This window comes from Xenopus laevis, chromosome 4L (assembly GCF_017654675.1).
Source record: "Xenopus laevis strain J_2021 chromosome 4L, Xenopus_laevis_v10.1, whole genome shotgun sequence".
Taxonomy (NCBI): Eukaryota; Metazoa; Chordata; class Amphibia; order Anura; family Pipidae; genus Xenopus; species Xenopus laevis.
Window position 1 is genome coordinate 127479704 of NC_054377.1, and position 23175 is coordinate 127502878.

The window sequence follows — 23175 nt, forward strand, 5'->3', positions numbered from 1 at the left end:
TTTCCCGCCATTGTTGTTCTGAAGTGATTTATATATTTTGCTTACAACTCTGGCTGACTAGAAACAGAGATTTGTTATTCAAACAGAACATGCCACCAGGCAACAGTGACTTTTTCTCCTGTTTGACCAACAAGGAAATAGTTTTTGTGTGTCCCAGGACCAAGTGAAATTAAGTCTTCTTTTTAGATTTTTTTTTGGACAAACAAGGGGTAGAACACAAAGTAATTTAGGAGGAGACAATGGGTGAAATTGACCAAAAGTAATCTTTTTCTTTTCTCTGGTCTCAACTCTGATGTGTGCAGGTTCCCTGTCAGTTCCGCAGCAGAAAGTTCCGGGGCCCCAAAAGGGCGTCGGTGAAGACCGGTGGTGACAGGGATTTCTCCTGTTTCATGGAAGAGTTGGACCTAGGGTTGCCACCTGGCCACTGTTTTACTGGCCTGATGCTTGACCACAAATCTAAATATACAGGAAGACCAGTATTTTTTTTCCAAAAAAGGTGGCAAACTTACTTGGACCCCATTGGCTGTCACCCATGGTTAGTCATAAACAGACATTGTTATTTTGGGTCCAGTGTTTTACGTGAAGACTAGGACAATATTTTTCACAATTTAGGGACAACATATGGGCAAATTTAGGAGAATCTAATGGGTACCAAACATAATATTTCGTTTTTTTCAATGTGTCAGTGTATGCTCCCACACATTTATTCCAGGTTGCAAACCTTACTTGCTTCCATCAGCCCTCTTCATCAACTCTGACCAAAAAGGAGAGTTTTTGTGTGTATCAGGGCCAAGTGAAATTAAGTCATCTTTTTATATATTTTTTTTTTTGGGTGCAGCAAGGGGTAGAACACAAACTAATATAGGAGGAGACAATGGGTGAAATTGACCAAAAGTAATCTTTTTCTTTTCTCTGGTCTTAACTCTGATGTGTGCAGGTTCCCTGTCAGTTCCACAGCAGAAAGTTCCTGGGCCCCAAAAGGGCGTCGGTGAAGACCGTTGCTGACAGGGATTTCTCCTGCTTCATGGAAGAGTTAGACCCTATTGGCTGTCACCCATGGTTAGCCATAAACAGACTTTCAGTTGTTTTGAGTTGAAGTCCAGTGTTTTATGTGAAGACTAGGACAATATTTTTCACAATTTATGGACAACATATTGGCAAATTTAGGAGAATCTAATGGGTACCAAACATAATCTGTAGTTTGTTTTTTTAATGTGGCAGTGTATGCTCCCACACATTTTTTCCAGGTTGCAAACCTTACTTGCTTCCATCAGCCCTTTTCCCCCAGTTTGACCAAAAAGAAAAGTGTTTCTTGTGTGTACAAGGACCAAGTGAAATTAAGTCTTTCTTTTAGATTTTTTTTGGACAAACAAGGGGTAGAACACAAACTAATTTAAGAGGAGACAATGGGTGAAATTGACCAAAAGTAATCTATTTCTTTTCTCTGGTCTTAACTCTGATGTGTGCAGGTTCCCTGTCAGTTCCGCAGCAGAAAGTTCCGGGGCCCCAAAAGGGCGTCGGTGAAGACCGGTGGTGACAGGGATTTCTCCTGTTTCATGGAAGAGTTGGACCTAGGGTTGCCACCTGGCCACTATTTTACTGGCCTGATGCTTGACCCCAATGTAATTAATAGGAAAAAAATCTAAATATACAGGAAGGCCGGTATTTTTTTTCCAAAAAAGGTGGCAAACCTAGTTGGACCCCATCGGCTGTCACCCATGGCTAGCCATAAACAGACATTGTTTTATGTGAAGACTAAGACAATATTTTTCACACTTAGGTGACAACATATGGGCAAATCTAGGAGAATCTAATGGGTACCAAACATAATCTTCAATTTGTTTTTTAATGTGTCAGTGTATGCTCCCACACATTTATTCCAGGTTGCAAACCTTACTTGCTTCCATCAGCTTTCTTCTCCAACTTTGACCAAAAAGGAGAGTTTTTGTGTGTACAAGGGCCAAGTGAAATGAAGTCATCTTTTTAGATATTTTTTTTTTTTGGCCAAGCAAGGGGTAAAGCACAAACTAATATAGGAGGAGACAATGGGTGAAATTGACCAAAAGTAATCTATTTCTTTTCTCTGGTCTTTACTGTGATGTGTGCAGGTTCCCTGTCAGTTCGCCACCAGAAAGTTCCTGGGCCCCAAAAGGGCGTCGGTGAAGACCGTTGCTGACAGGGTTTCTTGTGTGTACAAGGACCAAGTGAAATGAAGTCATCCTTTTAGATTTTATTTGGACAAATAAGGGGTAGAACACAAACTAATTTAGGAGGAGACAATGGGTGAAATTGACCAAAAGTAATCTTTTTCTTTTCTCTGGTCTTAACTCTGATGTGTGCAGGTTCCCTGTCAGTTCCACAGCAGAAAGTTCCTGGGCCCCAAAAGGGCGTCGGTGAAGACCGTTGCTGACAGGGATTTCTCCTGCTTCATGGAAGAGTTAGACCCTATTGGCTGTCACCCATGGTTAGCCATAAACAGACTTTCAGTTGTTTTGAGTTGAAGTCCAGTGTTTTATGTGAAGACTAGGACAATATTTTTCACAATTTATGGACAACATATTGGCAAATTTAGGAGAATCTAATGGGTACCAAACATAATCTGTAGTTTGTTTTTTTAATGTGGCAGTGTATGCTCCCACACATTTTTTCCAGGTTGCAAACCTTACTTGCTTCCATCAGCCCTTTTCCCCCAGTTTGACCAAAAAGAAAAGTGTTTCTTGTGTGTACAAGGACCAAGTGAAATTAAGTCTTTCTTTTAGATTTTTTTTGGACAAACAAGGGGTAGAACACAAACTAATTTAAGAGGAGACAATGGGTGAAATTGACCAAAAGTAATCTATTTCTTTTCTCTGGTCTTAACTCTGATGTGTGCAGGTTCCCTGTCAGTTCCGCAGCAGAAAGTTCCGGGGCCCCAAAAGGGCGTCGGTGAAGACCGGTGGTGACAGGGATTTCTCCTGTTTCATGGAAGAGTTGGACCTAGGGTTGCCACCTGGCCACTATTTTACTGGCCTGATGCTTGACCCCAATGTAATTAATAGGAAAAAAATCTAAATATACAGGAAGGCCGGTATTTTTTTTCCAAAAAAGGTGGCAAACCTAGTTGGACCCCATCGGCTGTCACCCATGGCTAGCCATAAACAGACATTGTTTTATGTGAAGACTAAGACAATATTTTTCACACTTAGGTGACAACATATGGGCAAATCTAGGAGAATCTAATGGGTACCAAACATAATCTTCAATTTGTTTTTTAATGTGTCAGTGTATGCTCCCACACATTTATTCCAGGTTGCAAACCTTACTTGCTTCCATCAGCTTTCTTCTCCAACTTTGACCAAAAAGGAGAGTTTTTGTGTGTACAAGGGCCAAGTGAAATGAAGTCATCTTTTTAGATATTTTTTTTTTTGGCCAAGCAAGGGGTAAAGCACAAACTAATATAGGAGGAGACAATGGGTGAAATTGACCAAAAGTAATCTATTTCTTTTCTCTGGTCTTTACTGTGATGTGTGCAGGTTCCCTGTCAGTTCGCCACCAGAAAGTTCCTGGGCCCCAAAAGGGCGTCGGTGAAGACCGTTGCTGACAGGGTTTCTTGTGTGTACAAGGACCAAGTGAAATGAAGTCATCCTTTTAGATTTTATTTGGACAAATAAGGGGTAGAACACAAACTAATTTAGGAGGAGACAATGGGTGAAATTGACCAAAAGTAATCTTTTTCTTTTCTCTGGTCTTAACTCTGATGTGTGCAGGTTCCCTGTGAGTTCCACAGCAGGGGCCCCAAAAGGGCGTCGGTGAAGACCGGTGGTGACAGGGATTTCTCCTGTTTCATGGAAGAGTTGGACCTAGGGTTACCACCTGGCCAGTATTTTAATATATATAAATATATATATATATATATATAAAATAATACTTGTACATTTTAAAAATTGTTTATTACATGTTTAGCCTAATCAGATTATCACGATTTTTTTTCGGATTTTTCACCTGAAAACTCTGACTTTTTATACTTTTTTCCCCGAAAACTTCGGGGTATTGCACGAAACTCAGCTCACATCAAAAAAATCATTGGGACTTCTCCCATTGACTTATTTGCAACCTCATCAGGTCTGAGATGCCGGATTTTCTAATTCGGGCTTTTACATCCTCGGGAATTAATAAATTCCGAAAAATTCGTGCTTTTTTAAAAGTCAGATTTTATCAAAACTAAATCACAAATTTTTCAGGATTTTAGCATTCAGAGTTTAGTAAATAACCCCCTTATTCAATTTAGTGCATGGTTGTTATGATAATATGGACTCTAGCAACCTAAAATTGTAACTGGAGAGCTTCAGAAAAAAAAGCGAAATGACGCAAAAACCACAAATAAAAAAAAATGAAAACTAATTTGTCTCAGAATAACACTTTATATTATACTAAAAGTTAATTTAAAGGTGAAAAACCCCTTTAAGTGTCTTTTAAAAAAGATTAACCTATCTCAATATTTGGTTGTATAGTTGTTTGATTTTACGGGTTCATGTTAATATTATTGGCACTTCTACAGTATAAGGCAGATGTATTAAAACAAGTAGAATACGTCTCTTAGTACCTAATATAATTAAAGTGGTTATGAAATCCCATGCTAGAAGTAAGCGATGGGCTAAGAGGAAAGTGCCAAAGGAAAAGGTTTATATTGCAGATAGAACACAAACTATTTCTGTAACTACACAAGCAAGTCCCTACTGTTGTAAAAAGGCACTATCATGGTACTGTAGTGTTTAGGTATAGAGCAGGGATCCCCAACCTTTTGAACCCGTGAGCAACATTCAGAAGTAAAATAAGTTGGGGAGCAACACAAGCATGAAAAATGTTCTTGGGGTGCCAAATAAGTCTTGTGATTGGCCATTTGGTAGCCTCTATGTGGATTGTCAACCTACACTGAGACTCTGTTTGGCAGTACATCTGTTTTTTATACAACCAAAACTTGCCTCCAAGCCTGGAATTCAAAAATAAGCACCTGCTTTGAACGCCACTGGGAGCAACATCCAAGGGGTTGGGGAGCAACATGTTGCTCACGAGCTACTGGTTGGGGATCACTGGTATAGAGAAAATATGCCCATATTTAAATTGTATTCAAAGGGATTCTTGAAGTCACCCTTAAAGGAGAAGGAAAGCTACGGAGGCATTTTATTACCAATAGATTAGCTGCAATAGTGCAAGCTAGAATGCTATATTTATTCTGTAGAATGTTTTACCATACCGGAGTAAAAAGGTCTAGAAACTCTGTTTGTTTAGAATAGAAGCTGCAGTATTAACGTGGTGTGACATCACTTCCTGCCTGAGTCTCTCCCTGCTCTGGGCTCAGATTACAGTAGAGCAGGGAGGGGTGGGGGTAGAGGAGCAAACTGAGCATGCTCTTGCCCAGGGCAATGAGGTTTAAGCTGAAGGCAGGAAGTCTGATACAGAAGCCCATGTGTACACAATAGAAGGAGAGAAATGTGGTGTTTCTTTTGACAGGGGACTCAGAGCAACATTACTTTGGGGGTTTACTGGTATATTTAGATGGACCTTTCTGATAAGGCTTACTTAGTTTTAATCTTTCCTTCTCCTTTAAGTTTTAAAGCTTCAGACAGGTCCAAAGTACTTCTGGTATGCCTGGTAGAATCCAACCCATTCAGACAACTGATCACAGGGCAAATTATTTTCACATTGTTCCTTCTTTAACTCCAGTGGCGACTGCACTCTGGAAAAGTATCTGCCATGTAAAAAAAGAAATGAACACGGATGATATTATGAGATTGAATCTTATTGATGTTAAGCAGTGGTAAAGTAAAAATTCAAAGCTTCAAAACCAGTTGCTAAAATCTACAGTGATCGTGGAATTCCACCAATACAAAGAATATAGAATCATGAGCAAAGAACGGATTATGTATTTGGGCATTAAAAGTACATGTCACACTATTAACCTTTTACTTGCATACATGTATGATATAACTGGTCTTGCAGAAACAGAGATGCCAAATATTTCTGTTAAAAGCAATAGGAATACAAACCAGTATAGCCTGACTTAGTTGTGGATAAACATTACAGGCTCCAGAAAGAACACCCCAGAATCTATAAGATCACATCCACTAGTGTACCATCTTTATCCCTTAGCTGGTGCTGTTTATGTTATCACTTTCTTCACTCAGTAGGTCATTAGGTCATTTCTTTGTCAGTTACATATACAGGCGTGGGATCTGTTAACCGGAAACCCATTATCCAGAAAGCTCCAAATTACGTAAAGGACTGTCTCCCATAGACTCCATTTTATAAATAAATACATTTTATAATAAAGAGTAGCAATCGCAAATATTTGTAGCCTTACAGAGCATTTGTTTTTTGGTTTGAAAGCTGAAAAGAAGGCAAATAATTAAAAAACTGTAAAAAATAAAAAATGAAGTTCATTTGAAAAGTTGCTTAGAATTAGCCATTCTATGACATACCAAAAGTTAATTGAAAGGTCAACCACCCCGTTAAGAGTATTTAGTATTCTGCTTGAGTCCCTATGCTGGTGTGTTCCTTCTAGGGTACTAGCCCATTTCACTGTTTTCAGTGGAGCCTCTGGCTGCTCTACTAACTACCCTCAGCCTGCCTGTCATTTACTATTGACCCAGACACATAAAGCCAGTGAAAGGTTCAGAGTGCTGCTGAGTGCTATATAGTGCTGTATTTAATATCTACCATAGGTCTGGAGCTCCTGGCACTCCCTACCCTGCACGTCTCAGTGGCATCCAGGTTCAGATGTGTTACAGGGTATGTCCTTGTACTACTCAGCATCCAGTCTGCATTTAGCGCTGGGGATCGCAGTCAGCTTTGCACTCTGGGGCAAGTGCAGCGCTTTGTTACTCATAGGAGCCAAATCATAGATTATAATTCATTTTAAGCTTCTTAAGTGTATATGTTTTTTTCCAAGAACAAATGGAACTAGTCTATGTGATTACATTTTGTTTTATATCTTATGTTTATATAGATTTAAACTATTTAAAACTGAAATTGGTCAATTAGAACAAAATCATGTAGGTTGGTGCACCTTGGTTCATAATATGGCGATTGTGAGGATTTTAATTATAGCAAAATGACTGACAAGCTTCTTCTACTAAAACAATTTACATAAATACATTTATGAAGAAGAGAATACACAGGGAGTATAAGGAGTGATAAAATGACAAATGCCTTCATCTCAAAGTTCCCTTTTCATGAATTTATAATTTTGTCCTTGGCGTGTCGAGCTTATGTTGCAAGAGTCTCAATCCTTTTATCATACTCACAGTTTATTCATTACCTTATGTAACTCTTAGTGCATAGGAGGAAGCCACATTCCTACCATGTCAGCTCATTTTGGCATACATATCCCATCCTTTCACACCCCTTTGTAATGTCACGAGAGTGCTGCCTTCCCGTTATTGGCTTTTATACTGATTTTGTTTTCAGAAGAATCACAGTTAAGTACACTATAGTGCACATAACACACAAAAGCAATAGAGTCAGCAGATTTCAGGGGATAAAATGCAGTGTTTCTTTGCCAAGGAATGTTGGAAGCCCATTTGTACAAATAACCGAGCATGGACCCTTGTGATTTTAGATTATACTTACGTGAAGGAAACATTGTTCTTAGAAGTTGTCCGGGACAGATGTAACAGAGGACCATTGTTATATAATCAGTATTTCAAAGATACATCTGGGTTCTAAAAAGTTTTTTAACACCCTAAGGGGCACATTTACTAAGGGTCGAAGTGAATTTTTCGAATTAAAAAACTTAGAATTTCGAAGTATTTTTTGGGTACTTCGACCATCGAATAAGCCAAATTCGACTTTGATTCGAATAGAAAATACTTTGAATATTCTACCATTCGAAAATCTAAAGTACTGTCTCTTTAAAAAACTTCGACTTCGACACTTCACCACCTTAAACCTGCCGAATTGCTAAGTTTGCCTATGGGGATCTCCTAGAATCTATAGGCAAAATCTGGCTAAGTTTGAAAAAGTCGAAGGATTTGTTTTGAAAATCGGTCGTTCGATTAAATCGTTTGAATCGTTCGATTCGAACGATTTCACCGAAATGGTTGAACGATTTTACTTCGTCCATAAGTGCAGCGCTTTGTTACTCATAGGAGCCAAATCATAGATTATAATTCATTTTAAGATTCTTAAGTGTATATGTTTTTTTCCAAGAACAAATGGAACTAGTCTATGTGATTACATTTTGTTTTATATCTTATGAAACATATGGATGATTAAAAATTAAAGAAGTAAATTAGAAAAGGTTTACAATAATAGTAAAGTCTAGTTACCTATAGTAACCAGTCAGTAATGTCTGGAGAAAAGTCAAGCCACTTGCTTCTGCTCCTGCGTGTACACTAAAGGGTACAGGATCAGCATCTCACTGCACAGAGTTGATTTCTACAGGAATATTCATTTTAACACTAAAAAAAGCTCTTTGTGTGTACTACAGGCTGAACCCCTGTCTTTCAGTGCAGACACATACAGAGAGTGTAAGGCAGAGGATTGCTATCCCTGTCCCATTAGCCTAATATATTCTTATTGTTTATTTTTTGAATAAACACCTAATGAATGTATTATTAAAAGAGAGTGTAGTATGAATTTGGCTCCCCTTTTTAATTAGTAGAATGAGGATGCAGGATTTACCTAGTTCTCAGTTAGTGGGATGTTATGGGATGTTGGGATTTGTAGTTAAACATCTGAAGAGCCAAACTTGTATGCAACTTATAGATATAAATGATATACTTGTTTAAATTACCCGATAATCATACCTTGACTGATTATATTATACTGATGATATTATATTGCTAAAGAAAGAAAACATATTTCCCTGGTAAATTTTATTTATAAAAGCAGCATTTTATTTTTTAAAACCAAGACATTTTCTAAAAGAAAGAGAATTTAGCTTGAACAATATGTCAGAATTAATGCAATGTATTAATGCAATTTATTTTACACATGGGAAGTGACTGCAACATAGAGACATAGGGATTATCTTGTTGGGTAGAGCAAGGACAGAGTGCAGAAGTGTCTCACTACATAGTAGAACGTGCAGACGCTTTAATCCTTTCTTCTACATAAATGTTGTTCTTCTTTATGGTTCTTCTCTACTTTTTCTCTCCACGGCGCTGTCCAAAGTAACGCTTGTAGGCAGCAGTGAACCCATAACGCAAAGCATATCGTTCACAAGGATCATAGTCTTCACAGGCTTCTCGTTGGCGCTCTCGTGGGCTCTTGTTGCGCTCACGGATTCTAAAAGAAATTATTTAATTAAATTAAATTAAATTAATTTGTGCTCTTTTGGTGAATTTTATTATTCTTATCATTCATTGTATGAAATACAAGGTAAATGTAGATGTTTGAAGGAATCTTTATCAATGTGTTGAGTCGTTCTACTATATCAATATGATTATTGCTATACTAACTTGTTATCCTGCTCAAATGATCTCATCAGTCCCTGCTAAAGTAGAATTTACAATCTAAGTCAGTTCCATCAGGAGCCAGTTAACGACACTGTTTTTGCAGTGTGGGAAGAAACCAAAGTGTCCGGAGAAAACCCAAGCAAATACAGGGATAACAAAGATTTTGCTTGTAGACTAGTGGTCATCAGACTTGAGTTGAAGATCCCCCTTGGAAGTGCAAACTTTGGTCAGGGGCCCCTGTTAGCTAATAAGGTTACACATAGCAGACAATATTGATAGTTCATGCTATAGGACAATAGATACGTTGTCATCCCAAATCTCACCCTAATTGACTTTCAAGATGGGGTTCCTTGTGTATATATGAGAGAATATAGTCTTTCATATAACCCTAATATCACCCTATTGCCTTTACTGCCACTGCTCAACACTTCCTCTGTAGGCCTGCCACAAAATTACCACTGCTCTAGGATTTGCATTTTAGCTTTTCAGATAATTTGACATTGTAAGGAATTGTTGATGATAACTTCACATTGACATCCTTTGAAAGCACCTCATCATTGAGTGTTCCAGATGTTATTGTTAAAAATAGAAACTTATAAGATTAGCCCTAAAATTGCTTTAAGTAAGTATATAGATGGATCCTAAACTGTTATACATTTCCGTACAGAATGTCTGCAGTTGGATGTTAGAAGCTAATTTAAAGGGCATGTAAAGGCAAACAAATAAAATCCCATTTTAACTTTCTTTAATGAAAAAAAAAAACCTATTTCCAGTATACTTTAATTAAAAAATGTGTACCGTTTTTATAAGAAATCTGACTGTAAACAGTGAAATTCTCCCTTCATTTGCTGCTGTGGATAGGAATTGTCAGATGGTCCCTAACTGCTGAGCAGGGAAACAATCCTACTTATGAACAGCAGGGGGAGCCCCCACCTTACTTCCCAGCCATGCAGAACTCAAGCAGCTTTGTTTATGACGATCCCTAAGCAGCCCAGACCAGACTGAGCATGTGCACAGTCTTAGTCTTGCAAAGATGTTTAACAAAGTTACAAGATGGTGACCCCCTGTAGCCAACTTTGAAAGCATAAATTATTTGTTTGATTAGGCTTGTGGTGCAGTAAGTTCATTTTTATATTTAGTATACAAAATACAGCATTCCTTTAAGTGTTGTTTACATTCAGAAACACAGCCTTTGCTAATGTTTTAACCTTGGAGAGCTGGGAAAAAATAAATACTTTAATCACTGAAGACATTTGTATTTCACCTCTATGCAATTGTATTCATTTCTATCTTTATTTAGACTGTCTTTATTAAATCTGTACTTACCTCTCATTCATACGCTGGTTTTTGGCCTGGGAATTCATAAATGAGTTGGCTTTTCTTGAGTTAAGGAAGGGATCTGAAAATGATATATTTGTGATACATATTGGTCTTTCTGTAACATGTTAACCCCAACAGCTAACAATATTTTGATAAACAATGGTTTAATGTACCTGTTTTTTCAGAATTTGGTATAACAGTAACATGCTCATTTAGGGGGTTACTTAATAAGGTCTGAATTTATCTGAGTATTTCTAAGTTAGAAATCTGAGCAACTCCGATAGAGCGAATGGACCTTATTTAGGAAGAAAAAAGGTAAAAAAAAAAAAGGGTCGGGCAAACTTCAGAGCTTTCCCGAAAACTCCCAATTGTTCATGGTTTCTGCGCAAAAAACTCAGAAAACCACAAGAAATCAGCGCAGACACTGGGACTTTCCCCATTGACTTATACAGGACCTCGAGAGCTTATAGACGCCGGGGTTTCGGATTCTGAGTTTTTAGACCATAAATCTCCAAAAAATTCGTAGTTTTTTTTTTCCCTTCGAAAACTACGAATTTTTCGGGGTTCAGATATTCGGAGCTTTATAAATAACCCGCTATGGGGCAGATGTATAAAGGGTCGAATTTCGAGGGGTTAAATCCCTTGAAATTCGACTGGGGAATAGAATCAAATAGGCAATTCGGGCGAATTTACGCACTGGCGAATAGTTGAATGGGCGAATAGGCGCACGATCGAATATTCGATCGAAGGATTTTCATTCGATCGAATGATCGATCTAATGCCTTTTTTATTTGATCAAAAACTTAGAAAACAAGCCTATGGGACTTTCCCATAGGCTTTTAAAGCAATTCGGTAGGTTTTAGGTGGCGAAGTAGGCAGTCAAAGTATTTTTAAAAGAGACAGTACTTCGACTATCGAATGGGCGAATAGTCGCAGCGTTTTTGCGCTCAATCTATTCAAATCATTCTACTCAGGTGAATTTACGCAAATTCGATAGTCGAGGAGCACAAAAAACTACTCGAAATTCAAGCTTTTTTCCCTCTATTCATTCACCCGAGCTTGGTGAATGGGCCCCTTAATGTTCAGAATGACCAGGAAGAAATAGGCGTATGAAATTTAGCTGCCAACTTTTGGGGCAGGGGGAAAATTTTTAGATTGGCATATCACGCTCCAAATAGCCCGACATGGCAGGTCTCACAGCAGCAGCTGTTAAAACTGAAAGACATGCCAGCACACATTTCTGAAGGGTAGTAGCTGGTGCAAGGCAATCGACAGCACTTCCTATTAAACAGAGTGAATTGAGGTATTTTGACAATCAATACAAGTTATGACAAAATGCTGTATTTGCCACAAGAAAAAATTCATGAACAAGCTTTATCATAAAGCAGTTCAGTATGATGTCATGGGCAAATGGGTAAAATAGTAAACCAAGTGCTCTTTTACAGGGCAAGCTTAATGTGCAAAATGCAAAATTCAGATTTTCCTAGAATTCCAGAGGGTGCCAGTCAGGCCAAGAGGCTTTGGCATTTCTCATAAAGTTGTGGTTGAAATGTTAAATAAATCTCCCATGTGATTTGGGCTGTTTTCAGTTACCTGATCTTAGGGACTGACTTATATTATATGATGCATATACTATATAACACACATGATTTTGTCATTTGATTAGTAATTTATTTAGATTCACATTACATGATGGCACAGAAAAGCAGTGCATTATGGTTTTAGCATCTGTTACAGATGTCGCCTCAGTTTCTGATAATGTTTGGATTATTTCCCCCTTAGCTTATCTTTTAAACAGCAGCCTAAAGCTGTCTATAAAATGCAGTGTTTTTAGCTATATTCCTTCACTGTTAGGTTTTAGTTCTCGTTTTAAGATTTTAACAATTGATTTTGTTAATACATTTGTTTTTGCAACTCAACCACAAAATATTGGTGCGTATCTGCCGATAGATCCCCCTTCCATTAACCAAGAAAGTGTTTATATAATTTCTGTAGGACAGAATTTCATGGACATATCAAAAAATAAATATCACATTTCAGCAACACTATTACTTACCATATACTTCAAGCGATTCGTGGCTCTCATATGAGTCTGTATACAAAAGACATGAATAATTTAAAAATAAACGTGACTTATTGGTACAGGTATGGGATCCGTTATCTAGAAACACGTTATCCAGAAAGCTCTGAAATACGGAATTTTATCCAAATAATCCAAATTTTAAAAACTGATTTCCTTTCTCTCTGTAATAATAAAACAGTAGCTTGTACTTGATCCCAACTAATTAATCCTTATTGGAAGCCTATTGGGTTTATTTAATCTTTACATGATTTAATAGACTTATGGTATGAAGATCCAAATTACGGAAAGACCCGTTATCCAGAAAGCTCTGGGTCCCGAGGATTCTGGATAATAGGTCCAATACCTGTACATTGCTTTTAGTTTAAATTGTGCTTTTTCCATATAATTATGTACCTTCAGAATATGTTTATAATAGCTGAGGATCTATTAGTGCTTGGATTTCAAAGCTGAACTGTTAAACCATGGGCTACAACATAAACACTGCAGCGTGAATGCAGAATTAATGGCAATGCTGTAAGAGTATCAATGCGGCACTGCTGTCCTTTCATGGTTTGTGCAAAATCCTCAGTTATTTCATAAACAGTATTTAATGTAGCCAAACTGAAAATAGTCTGGCTCAATCTACACAGAAAGTTAAACAGTTATGCTTTGTTCTATCACTAGCAGCATATATATCAATAATGATAAACCTGCTCTGGCAAAACTGATAATGAAATTATAATAATAAAAATATTTACAGGCTATACAAGTAATGTTCTTTGATACCCATACATTGGGCCAGATTCGATTCAGTGAGAAAAAGTTATCTCATGGTTTATCAAGTGAAAAGTGATTCAATTAGAGGAGAAAAAACTTTTCTCTAAATTCAGTTCGAGTTTTCATGTATCACCTTCTGATACATTTTTCTGAATTGCATCTCAAATTGAATCCGGTTCATGACTTTTCACATGATAATCCCTTTTCTCATTGAATTGAATAAAGCTATTTGTGGTCTAATGCATAAAGAAAAGATGTCTTACCATATGCAAAGGCTACTGCAGCTGCCAGTGCCAGAAGCAGAATAACTGGAAGAGTCTTCATGATGTCTTTTTCAATGGTAGCTTCTTCAGACTTCTTGCTGTTAGAGGGAAACCAGCTTCTTCTGTTAAAAACCAGAAATGGCTATGAAAATTGACCTAGCAATGTTTATAAACCTAGCATCTAGGGTGGGAGGTACCAAAAAGCCAAAGGTATTTAAGCTGGCACTACTAAAAGAAAACCGAAGCCGAGGGCAAAGGTGTACGATCTAGAAGTTAGGTGGGTGGGTTGCATTTTTCAGAGAAATTAGTAAAATGTGGAACATGTTTGTTTATGGAAAGCTGTATTTGTGCATCTGATAAGTGATGCTGTGGTTTTCCGGTTATGTTTTTTTCTTTAAAGAAGAGAACATAACTTTATATTTATATATTTTCTACTGTTGAAAAAGTCTTTGTTTATCCGATTTTCTAGTTTATTATGTTCTCAAATGCCATTAATCCCCCCTTACCCGCTAAAAAATAATTAGGTTCTCCCTTTAGATACTTTCCTGCTGTGCTCCTGCTAACATCCACATAATCCCACAGATTTTTGCATGAAAGTCACTGAGGATTTCCGGTCTCAATATTTTTAGTAGATTGTCACTTACTGTGATCTTAACATGTAACAACTTTTATAGATTAGATGAAGTTTGTTATCTCTCACCACAAAACTGATGAAATGTATGGACTGTACAATACAATTGTGGAGATTACTAGGAATGAGTGAAATATTTTGACGCGTTTTGCCACAAAAAAAAACTCTAAAAAAGACTATAATGCATAGTAAAAAAATGGCCATTAACGTCAATGCATTTGACAAATGTTTTGCTGATTCGCGAGTTTTCAGTGAAGCAAAACAGGTCATATTCACCTATCACTATACGTTACATATCATCACAATGTTTACATTTTGAGTTTATAATTCACAGATTATCAGTCTGATTATTTATAAACTTCCAGAAATTTTAGTTCAACATAAGCTTGAGGGCCATCCAGTTTTCTATCATGTCATGATCCCTAGTAGTAATAAATACCAGTATCTTGGGAAGCAACATATCACAGCATACAATAGGGATTGAGAGCTGGATCTTGCTGTACTCTTACTACTTCTACTGACATATCATGGTCCACCATTCTTCCGGGAGCTAGGAGAATACTGAAAATACTCAGCAGATATTTGCTTACATTTATGTCTGATGAATTCATTGCATGAACAGTTTTATTCTCAGGCCATTTCTTCTAATAATTGCATCTAATGAAGTGGAATATAAATAGTTTTAGGTATTGATTCATCACATGCACTGTTGGTTGAAAAGTACAAAAGGTGATGTGTTGAACTGTGCACAACATTGCTTTCAGTGGAGTCTTAAAATGCAAATATATTTTCATGGCATTTACCAAAAACCCTTCGAAGCTAAAGTAACAGTATTCATATATTTCTATTCAGTTTTCTAGGAATTCTACAGAATGGAATTTTTAAAATTGCTGACTATGGACTTTATTTATGAAAAAAATTGCTTTTTTAATTCAAAGTTTAAATTTAACTTTTTTTTAAATTTTGCTTCTTTAACTCGCATCCTGCAAATTTCTGTAGGTCTAACATTTTTGGCCAGGGGTCTCTAACCTTTTTTTTTTACCAATGAACAACATTTAACTATAGAAAATGTGTGTGTGTGTGGGGGGGCAAGCATGAAAAAAAGATACTAGAGAGTACCCAATAAGGTCTGTAATTGAATATTTGGTAGCTCCGTGTGGGCTGTTAGACTACAGGAGGCTCTATTTGGTAGTTCACATGTTCTTTATGTCTCCAAAAAGTCAGAAATGCAAAAATGAGGACCTGTTTTGAGGCCACTGGGAGCAACATCATAGGTGATTGTAAGCAACATGTTGCCCGTAAGCCATTGGTTGGGGATCACTGGTTTAGACAAAGATAAATGTTTACTACTAAGATAACGTTTAGTCGTATAGCAAATTGTAGTGTGGTAGGCAAAGGCCCTTTAATGCAGGCATTCCTATATTTATGTGATTGCGTAAATATCAGAACTCTAGGTCAGCTGTTTTCATTTAGGAAATTGCAGTTGGACCACAACATCAGTATAAGAATGTGAGCCTTCTAGCTACATATTTCTCTTAGATTAAATGTACCTATTTGTTTGGCAGCTTAATTGAATAGGTTTCAGAAAGATGAGAGCAAATAAAAAAATTTTGTTAGAAAAGGGTTGAAAAGAAACCTCATATTGTATTAATACCAGGCTATATACCTATATTACATATATATAGCTATATTACATTTTCTTGTTGCATTTTTGTTCTTGATTCTGTTTCCAGGGGCACATATTGCATTTTTTTAATTTAACCTCATCATGTAAGCAACGATGAACAGATCTTTATTGCAGAAAATCATAGGTCCTGTTTGGTCTTTTGCCTGTTACTAATGAATGGTTGGCGTGCCCTAAGGTTCCCTGCCCAGAACACAGTAAAATATGGGTAGCTGAAAACAGCTCTACCTTCACATAGGGAAAGATAAGCTGTGGTTTCCTATTAGGTCTGTAAAGCTACTGATTGGCTGGCATCATACACTACAATGTTCTGAGATCCACAGGTTCCCCTTTATAATCTGGGTAATTTGGCAGAAGGAAGTGGAACAGATAAATGTTACAAAAATGGTTTTTGATGAGTTTTTCAGTAAAGTACTATAGCACAAAAGGCAACTTTTATATGTTCGTCTTTCTTTTAGAAGTATATAATACAATCACAAAGGCTCTGTTTATGCCATGTAATTCCAGGATCATAAACTAATAGCACATTCTGTGTTTTATCTTCTTAAGTTAATAAACTATAAAATATTCTTGTGCTTAATGTGCTTAGTTATTAAACAAGCCACAATGGGAACAAGTTTTAAACTATCATAAAAGGAAAACAAAATAGGCAAAGTTTTTTTCTAAGTCTGATGAATTTTTTTAAAAGTTAATTTAGAGAATAGATACCCAGTCATGCCCATGTAAAACTTACCTGTAGTTAGTGTTTTCTCTTGAGTCTCTATGAAGGAACTTTGAGATGTGTTTGCTAGTTTGACATGCCTATTTATTCATGCACCACACCTCCTCATCTCCTTGTTTTCCCTCCCCTTAACTAGATTTTACCATTGGTTCAAAAACACCCTTTCCTTTAGCAGGAAATGGAAAACCCACATAGATGCATGGGCAGCACATGTCTGCTTCCTAATTAGCAACAGATTGACTGTACCATGCCTATATCAAAAACAGAGTGCATTCTGGATTTATAGGCATGGAAATAAACTCACCATTACGGAGATAAAAATGTCAGAAGTCTTTAGGTTTGTTTAATAAAATAAATCTTTTTTTACTACAAAATCTGAAAATATTTTTATATTCTGACCACAGAATATTTTAGATCACTGCCTTGGTCAATTAATAGCTGTTTAGATTTTTCTAGCAAAACATATTTTATTAGTAATGGTTTGTAAAAAGGATGCATTGAGAGGCATGGTTTTATAATCTAGATCATAAAAGGTAAGGTAAATCTATATACTTCGATTATCACTTCTGATTGTTTGTTTGTTTGTTTTTTCACTGAAACAGCAGTGTTTATCAGTTGTTCCACCATGTCCCTTGGTCTGCTCCATTATGGTTAGAAGCATTTAATAAAACAGCATGGAGGAACTTGTTGGTATATCTAGCCCACATATGAAGTTGTAGTTGTGGCTTCCAGACTGGATCTGGTGTTCTATGTGTAGGTATGTGTACTATAGATTCAGAAGTTTAAAGCATTGAGTCTAAAAAGAGAAAACAATATATGGTCAAAGTTTCCTCTTTAGCGGCTCTTTGCTCCAGTGATTTTTGGTCAATGTTAGATGTGGCTCCCAATACTCATCAGAGGAGAGAACAGAACACGTTCACTGACTGTAACAAATGTAACGACAAATTGTGAAGCGTTTAAAGGTGTTGTTCACTTTTAAATTGACTTTAAGGGGCACATTTACTAAGAGTCGAATATCGAGGGTTAATAAACCCTCGAATTCGACCCTCGAAGTAAAATCCGATTCGAAGGCTTTTAATTGATCAATCGAAGGATTTTAATCGATCAATCAAAGGATTTTCCTTCGATCAAAAAAACCTTAGAAAACTGATGGGGAAGGTCCCCATAGGCTAACATTGTACCTCGATAGGTTTAAACTGCCGAAGTATGTAGTCAAAGTTTTTTTTAAAGAGACAGTACTTCGACTATTGAATGGTCGAATAGTCGAACGATTTTTAGTTTGAATCGTTTGAATCAAAGTCGTAGTCGAAGGTCGTAGTACCCAAGAAAATACTTCGCAATTCTAAGTTTTTTTACTTCGAATCCTTCAATCGAGTTTAGTAAATGTGCCCCTAAGTATGTTGTAGAGATTGATATTCTGAGAAAATCTGCAATTGGATTAGCAACCATGCACTGATTTGACTAGATGGTATTATGAATAGGAGAGGGCCTGAATAGAAAGATGAGCAATAAAAAGTAGCAATAACAATACATTGGTAGCCTTACAGAACATTTGTTTTTTAGATGGGGCCAGTGACCCCCATTTGAAAGCTGGAAAGATTTAGAGGAAGAAGGCAAAGCATTAAAAAAACTACTAAAAATAAAAATGAAGACCAATTTCAAAGTTGATTAGAACTGGTCATTCTATAACATACTAAAATGTAACTTAAAGGTAAACAACCCATTAAGCTACATGTAATGGTAATTATTTATAGAAGATAAAAGCCAATAGAAAACAATCTTCCAAAATATAACTGTGCTACATTAAAGGTCAAGTAAAGCATCAAGGAAACATTTAATTCAGTGGTCCCAGCCAGTGGCTCATGAGCAACATGTTGTTCACCAAACCCTTGGATGTTGCTCTCAGTGACCTCAAAGCAGGTGCTTATTTTTGAATTCCAAAGCCTCCTGTAGGCTGCCAGTCCACATAGGGCTACTAAATAGCTAATTATATCCTTTATTTGGCATCCCCAGCTACTTTTTTCAGGCTTGTGTTGCTCCCCAACTCTTTTTACATTTGAATGTGGCTCACGGGTAAAAAAGGTTATGGATCCCTGCTTTAATTCATCGTTGGACATAGGCTGTTCGCCAACTCTACACCCAATAACTTGCCTCTCAATTTACAGTCTTTTCCAAGCCCATGGCATAGTGCTGCGTTCCAGGGAGCTTGATAGCTTTGCACACATGTACCCTCCACTACATATTGTCACACTACAAATGCTATATGCCCCATAAAAATAGAAGGAACAGTGTTTTGCTGCAGCAAAGGGGTAAACTGAGAAGAATATCATTTATACTGGATGGTTAATGGCTGTGGGAAAGGGCACAAAAGCACCATACTCTTATTCTAATTATCTTATATTTCCTTGACTGCTTTACTGCCCATTTATTATGAAATAAGACTTAAGAAAATGTCTTTGATGTTTTTTTTTGGATTACATGGATTGACTTGATGAAATATTTCCATTCAACATTTGATGACTTTATAGACGCCATGTAATTGTTTTTCTGCATTCTACATCTTATAGAGACTAACTGTCTTCTTTCCAACTTGGTGATTTATTCCATTTGCTTCTACTTGCTAATAGAAACACACCAGCATTTTTTTGATTTGATATTATTTGTTGTTGTTATCTTCTGGGAAGGGGTTTCTATATCTGGTACTCAGTTACTGAATTGAAAAAGAATTCATGAAGCCTATGAGATGTTTATGGATTTGCACAAGATGTGATTCACATACCAGACATGCAGTCATTCAGAAGATAAAGTTAGAATAACAGGATTGTGTTATGTGAAGGGTGAATAAAAGAGATAATACTATGTTTGAATTACATTTTCAAGAATTTGCTTATTCTCATTTTCCTCAGTATGGTAGAACACCATTTTACATCCCACCCATACCCCTAATCTCACTGCTCTATAAAAAAAACAACCAAAGACACTAGATGCTACCAGACAAAAGTAAATTTGTATGCTGACCCACTCTTTGTTGTCTAACATATTTTTGATGTGTGTTTTTTTACACACAAACAGCTGTCAGTACATAAAAGGTGGCTTTTATTTTAATATAGTAACACATATTTATAAAACACATTTTGGAGTATGGTACAATAGATACAACGAGACAGAAAGATTGGGAGAAAGTGGGATGAAACATAGAAGGAATTCCAGAGAAGGGTTGCAGCTCTAGCAAAGTCTTGAATATGAGTCTTGAATGTGAGTGTATAATAGGAGAGGTGTTGAGGAGTAGATCATTGAAAGAGTGTAAAGAATGGTGAGTACCTAGATAAAACCTCTAATTTCCATGCTTAATAGCTGCACTGTCTGATACCTTGTCCTCCATATAAGATACAGGATTCTTATACTCGACAGCTTCTCAATTTTAATGGACACCAAATACTGATGTTACCAGAAACTTGACTGTAAAAATCTACTTGGTAACAACCTCTGATTAAGCAATCTTTCCCAGAGACATTCGATTGTGTACATTAGAGTTGTCTAATTTTTCTGTCTCCATCACACTTCTTTCTGTACTGTAAAACTCACCTATTAAGTGACAAGTGGACAACTTTAATTGTCCCTTCTTTGTTTTATCCTTTTCATGTCCCTTCGGTTTCTCCACTCCCATGACCTATCCCATCCCCTTCCTTTCAATATATACAGGTATGGGATGTGTTATCCAGAACCCCGTTATCCCGAAAGTTCCAAATTATTTAAAGGCTGTCTCCCATTGACTCCATTTTATCCAAATAATCCAAATTCCTTTTGCTCTGTAATAATAAAACAGCTTGTACTTGAGCCAAATTAAGATAGAATTAATCCATATTGGAAGTAAAACCAGTCCGTCCAGTTTATTTAATGTTTACATCATTTTCTAGTAGACCAAAAGTATGAAGATCCAAATTACGGAAAGATCCATTATCTGGAAAACCCCAAGTCCTGAGAATTCTGGATAACAGGTCCTATACCTGTACTTTGTTTTTCACATGCAAATGACATGAAATATGATTTGAAATTTGGCATCCAGTTTTAAAGTAGACCTTATATGATAATCTCTGGGGCAGGGGGTGCCAGTTTGTTCCAGTAGCTCTAGTCAAACTGCACTCTGCTCATTTTTTAAAGAAGAGGAGTTCTGGCCCAAGATAGGACCTTTCAATTCGGGCAACAATTCGTACGATTCAAAGTGTCACGTGATTGTGGCGCACATTTTTTCAACTTTTCCAAGCTGATTGAAATCTGATAATTGAGTTCAATTCTTGAATGGGAGTTAGGTCGACTTTGTTTTATTAAAGAAAATTGATAAATTCCACTTAAAGGGCACCTGTTAGGTAAAAATGTTATCCCCAACCAAAGGTGCCGGCTAATAGAGCCCGCATTCCGGTTGGGGATAACTAATTTTTTTTAAGAAAATGCTCCCCGTCAGCACTACGCTACTTGCACCAGGAGGGAGCTCCCAGTTCGAGTAGCCATGTCCGGTCACTCACATGTAGGGATGGGCGAATTTTTTCTCCTCGTTTCGCCGAAAAAATGACGCCCATAGACTTGTATGGAGACGTGCGTCAAAAAAAAAGACGCGCGACAAAATAATTTTTTTTTGACGCCCATAGACTTTAATGGGCGTCTGCGACATTTCGCCGGCGGCGAATTTTTGGCGAAACGAAACGGGTCAAATTCGCCCATCCCTGCTCACATGCACATAATAAAAATTTGCCACGGATAGCTCATTATGCACGTGATGTCACATGCGCATTATACGCATTCAAGTGAGACAACATGGCTGCTCACACCGGGCGCTCCCTCCTGGAGCATGTAGCGTAAAACCAAACCGGAATGTGAGCTCTATTAGCCCACACCTTTTGTTGGGGATAACATTTTTTCCCAACAGGTGCCCTATAAAGTTGCATTGTGAAGTGAAGAAGTGTATCGCAGATAATAGAGATTTTTCAGCTTGAAAAAGAAACTAAAATGTTCTGAAAGCTTGCTATGATTATCTCAGTTAGCCAATAAAGGTATCACCTTTATACCACCTTTCTGTTATTTGTTTTTTGCTATGCTACTACCTAGTGAACTCCACCCCTTTCAAGCATGAAAAATACACATTTTAAATTTGAATATGTGTTAAAATGGTAATAGCCCGTGGTTAAAAAGTAACCCTGCCAATGAGATGGCACTTGACTGGCACCTGAAGAATGACAGAATTCTTGTGGACCCTCCCATGAAGACATACATTTAGGGGCTGATTCACTAAGCTCGAGTGAAGGATTCGAATGAAAAATACTTTGAATTTCGAAGTATTTTTTGGTACTTCGACCATCGAATTGGTTAAATTCGTTCGAATTCGAACGAATCGAACGAAAAATCGTTCGACTATTCGACCATTCGATAGTCGAAGTACTTGCCCTTTAAAAAAAACTTCGACCCCCTACTTCGGCAGGTAAAACCTACCGAAGTCAATGTTAGCCTATGGGGAAGGTCCCCATAGGTTTGCTAATCTTTTTTTGATCGAAGGATTTTCCTTCGATCGTTGAATTAAAATCGTTCGAATCGTTCGATTCGAACGATTTAATCGTTCGATCGAACGAAAAATCCTTCGATCGTTCGATCGAAGGATTAGCGCTAAATCCTTCGACTTCGATATTCGAAGTCGAAGGATTTCAATTCGAGGGTCGAATTTCGAAGTATTTTTAACTTCGAAATTCGACCCTTAGTGAATCTGCCCCTTAGAGTTATTTAGTTTAACATTTGATCAACTTTTTGATGGAGAATTAAAGCTTAAAAAATAAGTAAGTTCACTGAGCATGTTCAGTGCCACTTACAATCCTAACAAAAGATGGGGAGCTCCTTTGACAATTTTGAAGGCCTGGATCATTACCCAATATAGAAATTCAGTATATACAATATGGCATTTCTAGCTATATAAATTTTTGAATATTGAAGGTAAAGTGCTCTCCTGGGTAATGTTATGGCATACTCCTTAATGCCTTTAAGAGGGGCTTAGATCTCTTCTTGGACCAGCAAAATCTCCAGGGATACAGCTCAGCTAGTTTTATACACACACTTTTAGAAGTACCGCAGTCAGATCTTTACAATGATTTGTGCTTGATGTTAATTGACACTTGAGGAATCAATGGAACTTATCATATATGACTTTTATTTTACACCATTACATGTTTTTGTTGATGCCTTTAAAAGGGGTGATTCACCTTTAAAATAACTTTTATTATGTTATAGAATGGCCAAT

At 37.1% G+C, this 23175-nt stretch overlaps 1 protein-coding gene across 3 annotated transcripts; it reads right to left on the bottom strand.

Moving 5' to 3' along the window:
• Positions 1-8853: 8853 nt before the first annotated feature.
• On the bottom strand, positions 8854-16954 carry mgp.L (matrix Gla protein L homeolog). 3 transcript variants are annotated; one of them, XM_041589117.1, is made up of 5 exons: positions 16908-16945; positions 13860-13957; positions 12814-12849; positions 10764-10836; positions 8854-9267 (listed from the first exon to the last, which is right to left on the bottom strand). In XM_041589117.1, exons 2-5 carry the CDS (start codon positions 13918-13920, stop codon positions 9123-9125), a joined length of 315 nt encoding a protein of 104 aa, XP_041445051.1. In that variant the 5' UTR covers positions 13921-13957; positions 16908-16945; the 3' UTR covers positions 8854-9122.
• Positions 16955-23175: the final 6221 nt, after the last annotated feature.

Coding starts and splice junctions, on each gene's coding strand:
- mgp.L (XM_041589117.1), bottom strand. CDS start 13,920: ATGAAGACTCTTCCAGTTATTCTGCTTCTGGCACTGGCAGCTGCAGTA. Junction 10,837..12,813: donor CGAATCGCTTGAAGTATATG/GTAAGTAATAGT, acceptor TATCATTTTCAG/ATCCCTTCCTTAACTCAAGA. Junction 9,268..10,763: donor AACCAGCGTATGAATGAGAG/GTAAGTACAGAT, acceptor AATTTCTTTTAG/AATCCGTGAGCGCAACAAGA.